The 19,828-nt window shown below is 37.8% G+C and overlaps 1 protein-coding gene across 26 annotated transcripts in view; it reads right to left on the bottom strand.

Moving 5' to 3' along the window:
- Positions 1–19,828, bottom strand: part of DLG2 (discs large MAGUK scaffold protein 2) — a 2,053,927-nt gene that overhangs the window by 621,801 nt on the left and 1,412,298 nt on the right. For all 26 annotated transcript variants that reach the window (XM_080687299.1, XM_080687274.1, XM_080687295.1 and 23 more), the window contains one exon: positions 19,489–19,539. In XM_080687299.1, coding sequence (XP_080543425.1) covers positions 19,489–19,539 — 51 coding nt within the window. The remainder of the gene's footprint in view (positions 1–19,488; positions 19,540–19,828) is intronic.

Genomic DNA, 19,828 nt, shown 5'->3' with positions numbered 1-19,828 from the left:
TAGGTGGATCTGAGGACTAAAGAGGTAAAATTGACTCATTAATAATTATATATGAGCCCTCCCAGGTTTAGTTCAGTGGTTAGAGTGTCAGCCTGCATAATGAAGGGTCCTGGGTTAAAATCTGACCAAGGACATGTACCTCAGTTACAGGCTCCATCCATGGCCTAGTCTGGGCATGTCAGGAGGCAACCAATTGATGTGTCTTTCTCACATTGATGTTTCTCTCTCTCTGTCTCTCCTCCTCCCTTCCACACTCTCTAAAAATGGAAAAATATCATAAAGTAAGGATTAACAAAAATAAATAAATAACAATAATAATTATATATGAATAGTAAAGGTTGCCTTCTGGTTAAACAGATGGTAATGCCACAGCAAGAATATTAGAGAAGGAAGAATGCTTCAGAGATACACAGTTGTAACATTTTTCTCTAACTCTGGCTTTATTTTGTTTTGTTTTCATATAAACTCTGTACACTGGGTAAGTACTTAATTGTGTAGCCTTAGTTTCTTCATCTGCATAAGCATTTTAATAACATCTACCATAAAGTTTTATAGCAAGAACAGGACATGGGCAGATGTAAACAAAACTGTTGGGGCTGAATTCTGGTCCCAGCATTTAATAGAAATGTAATTTTAAATCCAACTTACATGACTACTAGTATCTTCTGTATTCCTATCTTCCAAAGGAGGGTAACAAAAACAAAATAATTGTTTTGGAGCATAAATAATGAAGGCCTCAATATTACATCTTAAATATTTAGGAGCTATTATTATTATTATCATCACATTGGTGTTAAAAGTAAATTAAATCTTATAAACTATTCTTTTTATATAGTGGACCATTTTCTAAAGAAGTGAAGGGCATGGTTTGGTAGCCTTGGTTAAAACAATGAGCAAAATTTTAGCATGAGCTCATGTGGCAAAAAGAATGAAAAGAAGACAATTGGCTAGAACTGAGTTTTGCAGCCAACATACAGCAGGAACTACTGGGTCAGGAACTTTGTACTTGAATAAAAGTTTGTGTTTATGATCAAGGCAAAGTCCCTGGAGGGCTCTATAAGGCAAGGGAAATGGGTTACAGCACTTGTTAAATTTAGTGTGCTTCCACTCAGGTTCAACAATACAATAGATTAAAAGTTGCTGGGAGCTAAAAGGTCTATTACTCTTACTACACTCATCCAAAGGAGGGGGTAGAAATGTTTCACTGCATTTTTCTTTTGGAATTTCTACTAAGGATTCTGGCCTGCCCAAAGGAGGCTCATGCCCATGGCAGAACCGAAGGGAGGGGAAATAAAAACACTACAAAATATTTAGTATTCTCATTCTAACCAGACTGCGGTCCTAGAGCATGCAAGCAAGGGATTGTGATGAGAATCACAGATTTTCCAGGACAAAGTATGTTTTGGGCTGCAATTGTGTAGGCTGTGGTAGCTCACCGGACAGCCAAGACATTCTGTGGTGGTTTGGGGCCTGGCAGTTGATTGGTGGCTTATAAATGTTCAGAAGACTGACTTTCTCCTGAGGTTATAAAACTATGCAGCTTTGACATGCTTCATATGAAACTGCCTAAGTATGGTTATTTAATCTCCTTTTGTAGACTTTTAAAGGATTCACAACCATACTTCTAAACATTACAAAGTCAGCCCCATGTGTTCACAATGAAACTGAGTTTTCTGTGAATGAGGTTTCAGCAATGTTGGAGGGCATAATTTTTTGAGATGATATGACCAAATTGTGTGTGTGTGTGTGTGTGTGTGTGTGTGTGTGTGTGTGTGTGTGAGAGAGAGAGAGAGAGAGAGAGAGAGAGAGAGAGAGAGCATTTAGAATGCTGTCTCTACATCTTATATTCATTATTACAGTAGACACTTTATAGCTCAAACACATTTGGGAAGCACCAATTTGTTCTCAAGGCTATTATCAACAGATGTTTTACTATTTTGATCACACAAGTCAGTTAAAAGATCTGCTGTATGTGGGTCACCCAACATAAAATAATCTTAAAGAATGAAAGAATGTTTCCACCATCTGGTCCAGTCTGCATGTGGCTATAAATTGTGCATTATAGATGTGAACTGGGTTAATATTCAATTTCCTTTCTCAGGATTCCAAGAATGATACACAGCCTTCTAAGATTAATTCATTAACTCAATAACCCTGAGGTTTAAAAGGTAACTGATTTCACAGTCAGTGATGCTTTCAATTAATGTCATCATTTATTCTTCCTCACTGAGCACAAATGCAGACTCTGGGTTCAAGTTGAAAAATATCTCTTTGGAAACCAGAAGCAAGAATTCTCACATCAGCTGTTCAAATGCCAAGCTTTCCAAAGCAAAACCACCATGCTATGTGAAATGACACAGTCAGCCTTAACAATGAGCCGACACTGAAACTATAGCACAAATGGTTCTTTGTGATATTTTAGATTTGAATCAGTCTCGGTATAGATTTCTGTTCTCCCCTTTCTAGCTGTGTGACCCTGGACAAATCACTTTATCACTCTGTGCTTTAGTTTGCAAGTAGGGTGATAATAATTACTTCAGAGAGTTGCTACAATTAGGATTACATAAGGTAACACAATAAGTGAATTTAATCACAAAGTGCAGATTTCCAGAACATTTCCCCATATATTTGAAAAAAAATGTCCTCTTCTTATTCACAGGAACAGCCAAGTGTGAGTGGTGCATAGGTTGTCCAGGCAGGGATGTGTACTGAATTTCAAGGTCATTTTCAAGTATTGGCAAAGGATTTGGTCAGTTCGCCTAAGAGCATCCTTGTGGGCCATGCCAAAGGTGATAGACTACTCCAAAAGCATGTGTCATAATTCCTGTCAAAACAACCCAGGCTGAGGACAGCCTGTCCCTAACATAACATGCTTAAAGATCAGATGGTTAAATAACACTGATGAGTTTCATTTTGAGGCAGCAATAAGTAGCTCTCACAAAATACTTTGTCACTTGTATATTTTGTCACCACCCACTATGAAAGGATCACAATGTGAAAGCCTGGGTTTTCATTTTACCACAGCAAAGTGAGGATAAAAGAATGTTTTCCCTTTTTAAGGCTCATGTCATGGAATAGTTATATGGAACAAGAAGATGACAAGCTTGGTTGACACTGAGTGATAGTAGATCTCCTTGAAGCAATGACTCTCATTCACGTGTGTGTCTCCATTACTAGCTCCTAAGCTCTCTGAGGGCAGACACTGTCTAGTTCATTACCTATTCACAGTGTCTGATACACTTATCACTTACTGGTAATGCTTGTTGAATGAACAAAGTGTGAATTCTAGGCACCACAGTGGGCAGTCAATGCATATGTGTAGAATGAGAGAAATTTTTAGGAGGGAAAGTAATAAACAGGAGCATAGCCAGAGGAAGGAGACTATGTGGGGAATAATAATGATAAAAATAATACTCATGGGGGGAATAGTGGTGGTTCTGCAGAAGAGAAGACTCAGGGAGAAAGTGGATGTTGATTTCTTTTTTTAAACAATTCAAGACCTGCTACTTGAAGAGCATCTAGACAAGGAACGACAATCAGGAAGTCTCCTATAGTACTTATATTTATGAACTCATTTGGTCCTCACAACAACTCTATGAGGGAGGTATTACTGCCACCTGTTGTACAGATGAGCATACTTGAAGCACTGGCAGATGAAGGGATTTGCTCACATTCACAAAGGTGGTAAGTGTAAAAGCCACAATTTGATCTCAGGCTACATAACTATAACATCTACATGTTATAGTTTACTATACTTTGTTTCTTGGAATACTTTGCCATACTGGTAAAAATAGTTTGGTAGAAATTACTGGGGGATAATTTAAATCAATGTAAGAAATGCCTTTTAAACAATAATGTTCAAAACTTAGAGCATTATAAAGGGTTCCCTCTTATTAAAGGTGCAAGATAAATCTTGGGATGTGGAAATGCTTCTCATGAGTCTAACCATTTATAATAGTTGCTTTAAGGAAATAAAGTTTAAATAATTTGGGGTGATTTAAAACCTCAGTTTGTATGAGAAAGTTTTCTTTTGATTTCAATAAAATAAAAATAAATTAATGACTACATTTTGATATTTTCAGTTTGTTTTACCTAAATAGGGCCATTATTTGCATGTGTTTGTTATTAAAACAGCAAGAGATAGAGAAAAGGAGCAAGACTGGAAGTTAAATGTGTGAATTTTAGACTGGCTTTTGCTCTGTATTGACTCCAGGGAACTCTTGTAAATGCTTTCTGAGCCTTCCTTATTTACAAAATGAGGAGTGCTATGTTTTCTCTTCTTATTTCACAGGGTGTTTGAAAAATAAAATATTTGAAAAATATCTTGAAAATAATGAATATTAAAATATGAGTTGTATTATAAATGTGTATATTATATCAACTGGCTGAAACAATACTACCTGCATAGTAAAAGTAATAGACAACCTCACCACTTTTAGCTTCAGAAAACATAGATATATTTTCAGGAAGAAAATTTCCAAAATACAATTGGAACACTTCTTGAACTGGATTCCTTCCCTTGAATTAGAAGAATGCTAAGTACACAAGATGTAATGTCATTTTTGTTGCCCCCCAGCCCCAAGTTAGGGTAACATCATTGAGCTTTGAGTCAAGTTTAAGCAAATGGGGGGGGGTGGGGGCGGCGTGAAGAGATTGTCATATCTGCCCTGACTGGTTTGGCTCAGTGGATAGAGCGTCGGCCTGTGGACTGAAAGGTCCCAGGTTTGATTCCGGTCAAGGGCATGCACCTTGGTTGCGGGCACATCCCCAGTAGGGGGTGTGCAGGAGGCAGCTGATTGATGTTTTTCTCTCATCGATGGTTCTAACTCTCTCTCTCTCTCTCCCTTCCTCTCTCTGTAAAATCAATAAAATATATTTTTTTAAAAAGAGATTGTCATATTTCTCAAACATTAAGAAGTAATCATGAAAAGAAATAAATGCATATGTATCCACCTACTGCATTTGTCTTTTTCCTGAAGGTACTTTTAGCTTTCCTATGCTAACCTATTTTGCCTTTTGGCGTATTATTCCCTTTAGATAAATGTATAAGCTGTAAAGGCAATCTAAAAATATAATGGCTGGTCAGAGAATACATATGTTACTTCAAAACAGTCTTCCATAATTTTTAGGCTTACTAGTGGCATTGCATAGTAATTGAAGACAGATCAGCCAACTCTATGACACACTAGTTTTGCAACCATAAATGAAGGCCTTAACATCTTTGAAAACAGAGTTTGCTTATCTATAAAAGAGAGGCTCTAAAGCTTACATAATATACAAAGTGTTAAGATAAACAATCCAATCAAAAAATGGGCAATGGACCTAAATAGAAACTTTTCGAAAGAAGACAGAAGGAAGGCCAAGAAACATATGAAAACATGCTCAAAGTCACTAATTATCCAAGAGATGCAAATCAAAACGACAATGTGGTACCATCTAACACCTGTCAGAATGGCTATCATCAACAAGTCAATAAATGACAAATGTTGGCGAGGATGCGGAGAAAAAGAAACTCTTGTGCACTGCTGGTGGGAATGCAGACTGGTGAAGCTACTGAGGAGAACAGTATGGGGTTTCCTCAAAATGGGACTTCCATTTGACCCAGTAATCCCACTCCTAGGAATATATCCCAAGAAGCTAGAAACAACAATCAGAAAGGATATATGCACCCCTATGTTCATAGCAGCACAATTTACCATGGCTAAGATTTGGAAACAGCCTAAGTGCCCATCAGCAGATGAGTGGATTAAAAAACTGTAGTACATCTACACAATGGAATACTATGCTGCACTAAAAAAGAAGGAATTCCTACCATTTGCAACAACATGGATGGAACTGGAGAGCATTATGCTAAGTGAAATAAGTCAGTCAGAGAAAGATAAATATCACATAATCTCACTCATCTATGGGAAATAATGAAAAACATAAACTGATGAACAAAAACAGATCCAAAGACAGGGAAGCATCGATCAGACTGTCAAACCTCAGAGGGAAAGTAAGGGAGGGTGTGGGTAAGGGGGAGAGATCAACCAAAGGACTTGTATGCATGCATATAAGCCTAACCAGTGGACACAGACAACAGAGAGGTGAGGGCATGAGTGGGGGATAGAGTTGGGAAGGTAATGGGGGAGTGAGGACAAATATGTAATACCTTAATCAATAAAGAAATTTTAAAAAAAGAAAATACAAAAAATATATAAAATAACCACTATAGAATAATTAACATATAAGGCTGAAACCTCAACAAATGACAGGGACTGATATACTCCCTGTTGCAGCAGCTACTGCTACCAGCACAAGAAATAGCACTGACCATTGTGTCCAGTGTACAAAGGAGACTCTATCTATCTATAAACATATGCATACACACAGATAGATGAAAACTGTATGTATACATAAGATAAAATGTACACTATAATAATATAAAATGTATAAAATATATACATATATGTGCATGTGTATAAATGTATATATACACATACACTATTAGGAGGAAAAGCAATCTTTAACTTCTATCTCTTGTCAAAAGACTACATTATTTTTTATAATGATTTTACTAGATTCTTCCAGGTAGATGTAAAATACTGTTTCACAAATAAAATGAATTAAATCAAGAAACATTTTAGCCTTTGAGGGCCTTGAAATTTATTTAAAAGTTGATACAGTATGAACACAGATGACAATGAGAAAGTCCCGAGGTAAGGAAGAGAATGAATAAGCTCACACTGGGGAATTTATCAAAGACTTTCACAGGAGGTAACTTACGAGTTGGGTTTTGGATAAGAAGCAGCTTGTCAGGCAGAAACAGTAAGGAAGTAAAGAGCAATTTCAGAATCGAAAAATTGGTGATCCTGAATTAAATGAATGGTACATTATTCTCAATGACAAAATAGATGTTGTTGAATTTATGCTGACTCTATATAGATAAAACATTTTAAAACTTTAAAACAAGGTAATAGACCATAGAGGTTTTGATGCCTATGAATATTTTTGTAATTCATGCATTCCTCTTCTCCAAAGGATGGATAATTTAAAAGTTTAAAAATGCATCAAGCTCATCAAGCTAAGTGGATAAAATATAAGTGCTTAAACCTATTAGTTCTAAGCATTTCTTAAATACTGGAAATAACTTTCAGTTTTCCTACTATGCAACTCTATTTTGAGATACAAGTATTTTTTGTTTTTTTTCTCCCAGTGTTTTTCCTTTTCCCCCATTAAAGCAGGTGTTCATCTTAGGGGGAGGGAGGTTGAGAGGGAGAGTTGAAATCAGAATAGCTTGCAGAGAATCTCTGCTTATGTTTCTCAAAACCTAAGCCCTTAAGAGAAATTAAAGAGTTTTTGGAGGATGAAAAAGGGGAAGAGGAGTCGTCTTCAGAGGCCAAGAGTCCTGGTGAAGGAGGGAACAAGAGTGAGGCTTCCCAAATAGGGGGTAAGGTGGGGAGAGATTCCCTTGAACTAGAATAAGAAAGGAGAGAGAATAATTTTTAGAGTTGAATGATTTTGAGGCACACCTAAGAAAATGAGGACTTAAGCACTTACTAAAGACTCTCATAACTCGTTATATCAGTTAGGTTTTGTTTAGTTGCAAGCAACATAAGCCCAATTCACACTGGCTAACACAGTAAAGGGGATTTATTGTTTATTTTAATAAAAATTCCAAAGGAGTGCCTCAGCAATGGTTTGATTCATGGTCTCAAGATATTGCCAAGACTGTTATTTCCTCCATTTATTTGCTCTACTTTCTAAAATGCTACTTCATTATAAATCTGTAATCCTCTGTGAAATGGCTCCAAGCTACTACTATCTGCGCTGTCGTCTTCCTCACTTCATGCTCATGGAAGGGTGGATTCTGTCTCAGAATTCTACTAAGTCATGGAATTCACTCTAATTGCACTGGATTCAGTTGCATAGCCACTGCTGATGGAGGCCAAGGGAGTACATGATGTTGATTAGTCTAAATCAGTAAGAACCCACCCCTAGAATTCAGTTACCGTAGCTTCCACCAAAGCACATGGTCATGTGGGTGAAGGTTATCCATGTGAACTAAAATCTGAGCACAGTAGCAAAGTGGAAGGAGTGAAAACCATGAAATGGGTAGAGAACAAACAAACACCTACTACATTGGAAAGGGAGAGCAGAAACTGACAGACTGGAGGGGACAACCAGAGGGGGCCATGGATGTTGCAGAAGTTACTTGGGAGAAAACATGACCAAATGATGCATAGGTTGTCTTGTCACTGTGTAGGGACACAGACTGTGGGATAATTCCGGAGATGGTTGACGTGGTTGGAAGAAAAGCACCAAGAAGGACTGAGGTTACATTTTCTGTCAGCCAGATAGCTGAGCTACAGAAAAACATATCTATAATAAGTCATGGTTTGTTCAGTTACAAGTAACAAAACCCCCAGCTTTTACCATTTCTCAAGATCTAATACTTAGTGATTCAGGTATGATGGCTGGGCCCTATGCAGTATCACTTTTTGGGTCTTTCAGTTTCAATAGGCTCAGGGCCTAGTGTCTCCATGACCCAGAACTCTCAGGGTACCCCTGAATTAGAGCTCTTCTTGTCAAACCTCCTTAACCATCCACATCTTCTTGATAACAAGTCCTGGAAAGAGAACTATTCCAACTAGAACAGTCAACTTGGCAATGATAGAGTTTTGTCATTTCTCTCTAAGTCTTTTTCTTGTATATTTTGTCTAAAACCTGTTGGTTTTAGAAGTATCAATATGCTGGTAATAATCAAAGGCATGTTAAAGAAATATGTGGGTAATAGTGTAACAAGAAGTTTACAGAATGAAATATATAGCCAGTTTATATAGTATGAGGGGACTAAGGCTCAGACTAATACACTGGAAGAGAGCACTTGTTAATGAGGAGGGCTCGTGAGGTGAAAGAAGATAACTCAGCTGGGAACTTATAAAGAAAAATGGAGAAGGTTGGAGTCAGCAGCTGAATTGCACCAAAATGTATTTTGTGCCAATTCATCTAAATCAGCTCTTTGAGGTATGTTTACTAGATAGTTCTTAATCCTGGGACTTTGATGCTTACAAGTAAAGAAAAGTTAGATTAATGACCCCTTAAATGTCTGCAGACTATGTTTCTAACAGTCGATTTTTTTTTTCTGACATCTGAGTCCAATGGTTAACACTGCAAAGTACTTTCCACATGTGCAAAGATTATTGGCTCCCCAAGCAGAAAGGTTTCTAGACAGTAGAGACCTAAATTCATAGACCTATCAGTAGCCATTCTCTTTACCTGTCACTCTCTTTTTTTATTGCTCTTTTATTTCTGGGAGCTGGAACGCAGTAATGGGTTACTTTAAAGGAGATGGTATGTGTAAGCTTTGGGATATTAAGGTTTACTGCAACCTGCCAACAGTATTGCAGTGGACAGCTTGGCTTTATGACCTCACCTTAGTGGTGAGAGACATGATTAGAATTTAGAAAGCTAGAGAATTGAAGCAAGGCAACATTTACTTTGAGAACCTAGGGCATGGCTTAGCAACTTCAGCATAGTTAAAATACGACACCAAGATACTAGTACATTAGTATAGGTCCACTTGCTGGTAAGTTACAATGCTTTATTTGAACCTGTCTGGCTAAGAAGAATTTCAGGGAAGGCTCATGAAGTTATTAGAAAGACAGTGGTGTCTGGCTGGGTCTTTAAGACAGTCATAACAGGGAAGGGGTGCTTCCAGTTCCCTCTCTCTTTCCTACTGGCATATCATTTCTCTGGCTCTCCAAGAGGAGCACTCTGATTGACTCATTTTGACTCAGGTGAAAGCCTCTGAACTGTGCATCAAATCACTAATAAAAATTTAAAAAATAATCATAAAAAATAATAAAAAGTTTTAAAAATTAAAGATTTCCCATGCTCTACCCCCAAGGTCCTGATACAGTTGGTAAGGGTCAGGGCTCAGGTTCAATGGTAGTTTTTACTAGCTCACCAGGTAATTCCCATGAGTAGCTCCAGACCAATCAACTGTGTGACCATGGGTGTTGTGACTAATTATCTTCCCTAGAACCACATGGTTGGAATGGGGAGAGAATTTCTGAAGAAGGAGGATGTTCTTCCTGCTAGTTTTAATGTCCAGGCACAACAATAACTGCTCACAATGTTATGTGTAGAGATTGAAGATGGAAGATCATTAGAATAGAATATTTTAAGGAGGATCAGAGCATCTACAGCAAATATCATAGCCTAAAGCTATTGAAAACAAAATACACTGTAATGGCTTAATGGAGGCTTTTGTAAATTTTATAATGCAGTCTTGATAACTTTAAATTTTAATTTTTTGCACAAAAATATGACTGCTTTAGTTTCATTGCATGTTCAGGAATTTTACCATTAGATGAACTACCAATAGAAATTTTAGTTACCACATTAGGAACAGCTTTTTGTCCAGTACAATTAAATTTTCTTGAATATTCAATTAGCCTATTTAAATTAATCTGGAAACTTGATTATTATTTTACTGTCAAATTTAATACTCTACCAACAATCTTAATTTACCCTGTAAATATTAGTGGAAAGGATTATTTGCATTCTTGAGTAGGCCCTGAGCATTCCTGGTGCTAGGCTGGATTTAGATATAGGGCAGCTGCTGTCCGCCAAGTCTCCATTAATCAAAAAAGGGGGGATAGTAGGGTAATATCATGTAAGGAAAAATATCCTATAAGTAAATTACATCTAGAAAACTTTTACTTTACAAAATTAGTTTTCATTTGCAATGCTAATAGCAAGACACCCATGAAAAACACACATGGTGTCTACATAAGACAAAAGGAAAATCATTTGGGCAAAAATAAAAAGGATCCCAAATCAATTATATAGAAAAGATTCCTTTATTAACTTTTGGTCGAGAATATGTTTGTATATTTTCAGAAAACAACTCCAAGACCATGTGGATTCCTGCAACAGAGAGGAATTGACAGGTCTGCTCCAACCACGAAGACAAGAGGAGAAACAGTCCAGAGATGGAAGACGCTGATGACGCCTTGCCATGCTAGCAGTCAGCAGCTGTGCGACGCAGCAGGTTGCCTAGGACCAAACCAGAGAGGGTCGGACCTGCATTGCCACCATGTGCCCACGGTCCAGATATCATTGCTGACATGTACACTTAAGGAACTGTTTGACATTGAAACGGGGACTCAGAACTGTTGGACACTGAAATTGGGACTCAGACATTTTTTGTTATTATATGTTTATTTCTAGTCTGCAAAGGCAAGATTTTTAAAAGAAAAGAAATGGGGAAAAATAGATACAGAGGCAAAGAAGCATTGAACAGACTGTCAAACTACAGCGGGAAGGCAGAGGAGGTTGGGGGGGGGGGGCTGTAAGAGATCAACCGAAGAACTTGTACGCATGCATATAAGCATAACTAATGGATAAAAGACACTGCGGGGTGGGGGGCAGGTAAAGGCATGTACTGGGGGGAAGGGGAGGCTGGGGGGAGGTCAATGGGAAAAAAAAGGAGACATATGTACTACTATTTGTAATACTTCAAACAATTAAAAAATAAAATAAAAAATAAAAAAATACACTGTAATGGCTTGTCTAGCTTGGAACTACATTATTGTGAACTAACAAATAAGAAAATACAGAACTACAGTAGCATGGGATTATTCTATAGGAAGCTATGCCTGCAATCTCAAGGGCAGATTCCACTGACAAACAAAACATGCTTAAAAAATACATTGATAACTAGGTATCTATATTATAAAATTATTTAACTGAACTAGAATGAGATTGTGCTACAGCTGACTACATAAAGACTGAAACAATATCAAATATCATCAGGACTCTGGTATTTAATTCCTGTTATTATTAATTAAAAAGGGCTAAAGAGACTGAGAGAAAAATCAGAAATTTAGAATCCCAAAGCCTCTACATTATTTGAAGTAATACGCCCTTAATTCCATTTAAATTTAGAAATTTTCATCCTTATGAAAATTCAATCATGTGAGAGAAACAAATTGGGCTTAAGTAATTCAGACATCCAATGACATTCTAATTAATTTGATGTTTGGATGAATATGGAGAGTATGTCAATAGACAGCTTTAATGAATTGCTTCTTACCTGGCAATTCACAAATACTGTTTTCAAAATTCCCATGTTACCCAACTTACATCCCAAACTTGGTTCATCTATAGAAATTTGCAGCATGTGGTAAATCAGTTACTTTTCTCTACAGTATAAATCTATTTGTTTTCGCATGGGTTAAATAATAAGTAACAGAAGCCATGATTTATATTTGGGAAGATGGTTCAGATCTTCACAATTTTTTAATTGTAAAAGAATATCCTTGACTTGTCAGACAGAACATTCAAATATTATCACATGGCCATACATTCTGCAGCTGTCAGGAAAACACTCCAAATGTTCTTTCTTTTTGGGAGGCTAGGGGCAGGCCTGGGAGGAGGTGGCAGATAGTCTCTTCAACATCTCTGCTAAATTGTAGTCATGCATATTGGTCAGGGTTATGAAGGCATGATGAATCTATTATCCATGCTGGGTCAACTAGCTTCTCCTGATATAAATCATATTAGAGGTTCATAACCTATTAACTTCATACTTGGGTAATAGATAAATCACTCAGAGCCATGGGCTTTAAACTCCACTACCTTTGTTAATGTCATCAAAGCCCAGGGTATCAGTGGCTTGAAATATCACAGTTGCCCATCTCTGAGAGGTACAGATAATGTTAATGAAAGGAATTTGTTGGATTATAGTCCAGGCCTCTTTGACTCCTCTGCTCTCTCTGGCATTTTCCCATCCTACAAAACAGCAGAATCTGTTCTTGTAACATTCTTAACATATTTTAAATTATCTCCTCCTACATCACCACTGCAGAATTTAGCCATTAATTATGTCTTAAATGGCATAGCTGCATCATCTCCGGAATTCTATGAAATGTATACCCAATATCGCAGCCAAAGTAATCTTTTTGAAACACAAATGTGATTGTCACTTTTCTGCTTAAACGTCTTCAAAGGCTTTCCATTGTCCTCACAATGAAATCGAAACCCTTCTGCTTGTTACCCAAGGCATGATACTCAGCCCTCTCCATCTCTTTAGCCTTGTCTCTGTCTGAGTCCTACTCACAACTTGAAGTGCAGTCATTCTGAACTAGTTGCAGTTCCTGGAGCATGTTTCTTTTCCATGGGCCACTGAACAGTTGCACCTGCTGTTCTCTGTCTGAAAGGCTGCCTTCCTCTACTCCCGTTCCCATAGCTAGCATCCTCTCATCCTTCATAAGCCAGCTCAGGTTTAATGCCACAGGGAAGTGCTCCATTCTGGGCCAGGTATCCTCATGGTTCTTCTTCATGGTTTCTGCCTATTAATTCTCTGTGTCCTCTGCCAGACTGTAAAATATTATGAAGCAAGGACTGTGACCAGTGCCTTTGCTCAGTAAATGCTTGACAAACAAAGGTACATAAAACATTTGTGAGATTTACCATGAGTACCAAGTGGCCAGTGCCATGACTGATGCTGACATGTCCTTGAATTGCCCAGTGGCTTTCCCTTTTCTTTTTGTGTCATCGTGGCAATATAAAGAAAACTACAATAAAATTCCTTCCAGGTCAGTGGAAAAGACAGATTTTATTCATCATTTAATATAAGAAGTTTTCTATGTGTGTTAATTTATGAAAGGGCACCTTGCCCAAAGGGAGAGTCAAGGAAAACTTCTTGGAGGAAATGACACTTGAGCTTAATTCTGAGGGCAGTTTAACTCAGTGGCAATGAGCTGAGTGAGGTTCTAGTATCTGTTGGGCATGGGGCTGAATCCTAGCTCCATCCCTTCCTAACATTATTAGTTTCGACAAGTGATTTAATTTCTGAGTCTCAGTGTCCTAATTGTAAAACAGAATTAGCAATATCCATCTCATAGGGATGTTACAAATGTGATGAGTTTATTACTAAATTAAATGTTATAGAGATTAAATGCAGAAAAAGTGTAAACTACAAATGCATATAGCAATGACCATCACTACATCATTGGATGTCTAATATCTAACAAAGTAACTGGGGAAAAAAGAAGAAAATTTGGTATAAAAGAAGTTATTGCTAGATTCCTGTAAATTGCTCATTGAGACTTGGAAGCTATGTTTTTAATAAGCTTCCTTAATGATTCTGACAAATAACACTTGTGAGAACTACCCTGTTATGGTAGTTCTGTTAACACAAAGAAAATGTTAAGAATAACAGCTATCCATGCTGTTCTAAATCTTTATATTAACTCATTTAATCATTACAAGGGCCCCAGAAGGTAATAACAAAGTCTTCAGCCTCACTTTCAAATGTGGAAACTAAGGCACAGAAAGGTTGAGTATTTAGCTTAAAGTAGCTCAACCAGTAAGTGATAGAGGCAGAGTTCAAATGAAGGCCATATGTCTCTATTTCACCTCATGAAAAGATCTGAGGCGATATTTTTTCATGCAGATCGAATAACCTATAAGAGGGCCTAGAGGTGGGAAAAGGTTGGCTTTTTTTGAGAAATGATGCAGATTTGCAAGAGTAAAATATATTCAGAGTTGGTGGTGAGGGCATAGTGTTGGAGCTAGAAGTAGGGTTATACTGTATAAGGCCTTGTAGATGATGATGATGAGTGTAATTATCACCTCTTGGAGAGTTTTAAGAATAAAAGTGGTATGATATGGTTTATATTTTTTAAAAGATTACTCTGGCTACTTTGAGGAGAAAAGTGGTCCAGGCGTGGGATGATATTGGTTTGGACCAGGATTTAGCAGAACAGGTGGCAAGATGTGATTGATTTTAAAATCTATTTTTATGTTTGTACCAGTAGGGCTTGCTCTGGATGCTGAGGGGAAATGCACAATTAAGCAAGATGCCTAGATTATTTTTTTTCGCCTGAATAATAAGAAAAATGATAGAACCAACTCGTTAAAATGAAGACTATTAGGCTAGAAGCAGCTTTGGCCCTGAGGGTAGGGTGTGCAGGGAAATAATAAATTCTATTGGGAACATACCAGAGATGCCAACTGGACAATTAGCTGTCCGAATTTGGAGTGCAGGGGAGCTCATGACTGCAGATTTGGGAATCACCAGCTGGTAGCTGGTATTTAAAGCCGTGGGTCTGGAGGAGATCACCTGGAGAATGAGAAGAGACCAAGGTCTATGCACTGGGTTTCTAGAGTGCCCCAGCATATAGAGTTGGAGCCAGCAAGGACACGGGAAAAGAGCACTGATGAGGTGGTGGATAAACAGGAGTGTTTTGTTCCAGAAGCCAAGAAATTGACACCGTTGAGGAAGGAGGCAGTGACTGTTGCATCAAATGCTGCTGAGAAATCAGTCAGAACTGAGAACTGATAGTTGTATTTAGCAAGATGGAGCCTGGTGTGACTTTGATAGGGATGGTATTAGGACTGTTGTAGGGATGAAAACATGAAAGAGGTTAAAATAAGAAAATGAGGTAATAAATAGACAATTTTCTTAGTTATTTGGTAAAGCAAAATAGAATAATAAGACAGTAATAGGAGGGGAACTTTGGTTAAGGGATTGTGAGTGTGTGTGTGTGTGTGTGTGTGTGTGTGTGCGCGCGCGCGCGCACGTGTATTAAGATGAGAGATATTATATGATATTTAATATGATGTATTAAATTTATCCAGGAAAAAGAGAGAAACTGATATTGTAGGAGAGAGGGGAGAAAACTGCAGAGGCAGAGTCTTTAAATGGATGAGAAGTTACAGAGTCCAGGCCACGAGTGAAGAGCTGACCTTGGAAATGAGCAGGGAAAATTCCTCCCTTGTAACAGGGAGAGTACACTAGCAGACCTGGTGGTAGGAAAGTGAGGTGGTTTTCATTTGAATGCTTGGGTTTTCTCTGGGACTATGAAGAGAGGTCAACAGCTGAGCCTGAGGATGAGGGAATTGGTGATAGAGATCTGATGAGGGCAAATAAGATCTGAAATTGCTGTCCTAGAGAATGAGAGTGATTTTACTAAAGAAATGTATAAGAACTGCTAGGATATTTGGAGGGTCCATTTCAAATCGATGGTTATAATTTTAAAGTGAGATGAGTAAGCACTTCCGTAGCCAGGTTCAGCTGCCCAGGTGCTGGCATGGAGAACGTAGGAAGGTGTTGGTTTAATCATGGTAGATCAACCAGAGATGAAGTTTTGTTGGATGAACACAAGAAAATGAGGAGGATAAAAAATATTGAAAGTATGATAAGAACAATAGGAATATATGCCAATATATGGGAGGAAATGGGGGGGGGGGGCGGCATAATGTAGGGTAAAAACTCAAGGGAAATGGTGGAATCAATGATGCAAGGTCCCAGTGGGGTTGAAGAATTTTTGGAATGAGGTATAAGAATAAACAATAAACACAAAGAAGAGGTGCTGTACAGAGAAGATGATATTTAACATAGAGGTTTTGGGAGAGGGGGGCAATGAATGGCAATGACAAGATTTAGAGTACAACCAGAATCCCTAAGGCAGGGAGGGAGCCAGGGAAGTGACATGCTAGATCATGAAGCAAGTAAGTGTCAGAACCCAAACTAGAACACACAATTGTCATATTCCTCCTGAACATTAGCTTCTAATTATTTTTTGACCTATAAAGCCAGGGTGACTAAATGGTGGGGTATTGGAGATGCTAATATGGGTGGAGGGTGGAGAGAGAGAAGGGTAGTCTCATGAGTTTATGATCTGTGCAAAGAGGGCCCTATGTGTAGAAGGGCTACCCTTGGCTTATTTTTATTTATTTATTTTTCAAACTGTAAGAGAACGTTTATGTAGAAAGCCACAGAGGGAGGGGCAGAGGGGGGTGGAAAAGGAGAGAGGGAGGGAGGGAGAAAGAGAGGGAGGGAGGGAGGGAGGGAGGGAGGGAGAGGGAGAGAGAGAGAGAGAGAGAGAGAGAGAGAGAGAGAGAGAGAGGGAGGGAGAGGGAGGGAGAGAGAGAGAGAGAGGAATGCTTTGAGAAATGAGAGGGAGGAGAGGTTTGAGAGTCCTTGGGAAAGAAAGGGTGGGGAAAGGCACAGGCCTGCTCCATAGAGAGAGAGCCACCCATGCTGGTTTAACGCTCTCCTGTTGCCATCTTTTAATTCTTACAGTTTTTTAAACCAGAGCACCACTTTTCATTTTGTGCTGTGTCCCACAAATCACATAGCCAGTTCTGGAGAGGAGTTTAGTAATCTTTTCACATTTGGGCAAATTTTCCATAAGCTTCACTTTTCTCCATTTAGCATGCCATTAAAATTTTATCAGAATTCATAATGTAAGTTTTAAAATACCCATCTGGCAAACACTTAACTTTCAATGTAAATTTCCTTTTAAAACCACTCACACTCAATATAAATTAGACAGAATGATAAATTCCCTGACTCGGGAAAGTGAAAAATCAAAAGAAAAAATATAAGTGTAGGTCTAGAGTGTAAATTCATACTTGAATTAAAGCTTACGAAATAAACTTTCATTTTTATTTCTTAGAATAAATGTAATATATGTTTGTTATGGAAGGTTTAGGAAATAAATATAAATAAAAAGATAAAACAGAAAAATCACCCCAAAAATCCTCAACAAGACTTAACCACTTTTAACATTTTGGTGTGTATCCTTCTAGGCTTTATGTATATATTTATAAATGTATATTTTGCATGTATACCTTTGTTTGTGCTTATTTGATTATATTTTAAGTACCATATATATATCTTTGTTTGTGCTTATTGGATTATATTATAAACTAGAGGCTTGGTGCATGAAATTTGTACATGGGGGTGGGGGGGAGGCAGAGGGGTCCCTCAGCCCGGCCTGCACAATCCGGGATCCCTGTGGGATTGGGACTAAACTGCCTAAACTGGCAGTCAGACATCCCTCTTGCAATCCAGGACTGCTGGCTCCTAACCACTCACCTACCTGCCTGCCTGATTGCCCCTAACCACTCTGCCTGCCTGCCTGCCTGATGCCCCTAACTGCTCACCTGCCTGCCTGCCTGATGCCCCTAACTGCTCACCTGTCTGCCTGATCCCCCTAACCACTCTGCCTGCCTGCCTGATTGCCCCTAACCACTTGCCTGCCTGCCTGATCACCCCTAACTGCCTCTGCCGCTGCCTCAGCCCCAGCCATAGAAGCTTGGTCTGGAAGGACATCCGGAATGACATCCAGAAGGTCGTTTGGCTGTCCGGTCTAATTAGCATATTATGCTTTTATTATTATAGATATCCTTTTACAACTTCATTTTAATTTATAATGAAATATATAATTAATCCTCACCTGAGGATATTTTTTCCATTAATTTTTAGAGAGAATGGAATGAGGCTAGGAGGGGAAAGAGAGAGAAACATCAATATCAGAGAGTGACACATTGATTGGCTGCCTCCTACACATGCCCTGATCAAGCCTGGGATAAAATCTGCAACCAGATATGTGCCCTTGACCAGGAATTGACACTCTAACTACCTATCAAGACTATTTTAATAATATATTTAATAATATATTTAATAATACATTCTACTTACATCTCTATACTTATAATTAAATATTTTAAAATACTATTACAATTTAATATGATTTTCTATTTATATGGACATATAATAATGTGTTATTAAACACTTGTCTTTTTAATTCTTCACTATTATAAAAAATACCAATATGAGCACTCTTTATATATTTGTATTATTCAATAAGTACAGTTTCTGGGTAAAAATGTGTGCCCATTTTAACTCTTTTGATAACCTTCTTCCAAACTGTTACATTGATTGCACCAAATTCCAGGCCCACTCAATGGCAGTGAATATTAAACCTCCTTTTAAATTTTTTGCAATCAGGTAAATAAAAACTATTTAGCATCATTGTTTCCTTTGTTTATAAGTAAGGTTGAACAGGTTTCTGTATGTTATTGGCCCTTTCTTTAGTGATGGATATCCTGTTAATGCCTTTTGGTCTTTTTTTTTTTTTTTGTAGGTGGTCTTTGATCTTTCTCTTACTGTTTTGTAAAATATCTTTACATACTAGAGTTGTGTTGCACAGAATTTCCCTAATTTTTCAAAGCCTTGCCAAGGCCCTAAAAGCATATTTTCAGAGATCTGCAGGGTTACTGTGTTTTTCTCAATAGGGGTGCTTTTAAAAGCCATCACTTGTTTTGTTTTTAAACTTAAAAATGCGTGGTAATGGTAATTATAAAGACAGTGTTAATATCACAGAAATAAAAAAAAATTATAATGTATCTAAAATGTATAGCAAAACAATAGGAAAAAATACTGCATTAGTTCACGGAACATTTCTATCTTTTCATTTGTTGCTCCAAAGCCTGGCAATACAATCTATATACTGAACACTCTGGTTATTTGGTCTGTTTGTCCCCAGGCCTTCCTCTGAAAGAATTTTATTAATATTCTCATTGTGAGCCCTGTTGGAAACTTCCAGGGTATAATACACAATTGTGTAATTTTGCAAGACAACCCATTAGGATGCAGAATGTGGAAAGCAAGATTGGGGCTTTGGATTATTGGATTTTTCTTACCCTCTCCAAAGTAATTTCTTCAAACTCATATTCAATTTCTGTCCCATTGACCTGTAAATAGGAAAAAAAGAAAGAGAAAGATTAAATACATACTGAGATGGAGACAACATTTGGGAGTTGGTTTCATTCTGGCTATGAATAAACAACACTTTTTTGATATATGATTGTATCTAAATAAAATATAATCCAAGCTATTCTAAAATATATGAGTGAGACTCTACCAAAAAATAATCAAGCTTATTGCATCCCTTAGAATTTTGCAATATTTGTGGGACAGAGGACAATACAAAATACGCATTGTGAATTGACAAAGAACAAGCCATCCAGCAGCAATGTCACA

The sequence above is a fragment of the Plecotus auritus genome (assembly GCF_963455305.1).
Source record: "Plecotus auritus genome assembly, chromosome: 9".
In the NCBI taxonomy this organism is placed as follows: Eukaryota; Metazoa; Chordata; class Mammalia; order Chiroptera; family Vespertilionidae; genus Plecotus; species Plecotus auritus.
Note: the sequence above shows the minus strand (reverse complement) of the source record. Positions and strands in the feature narration are given on the sequence as shown.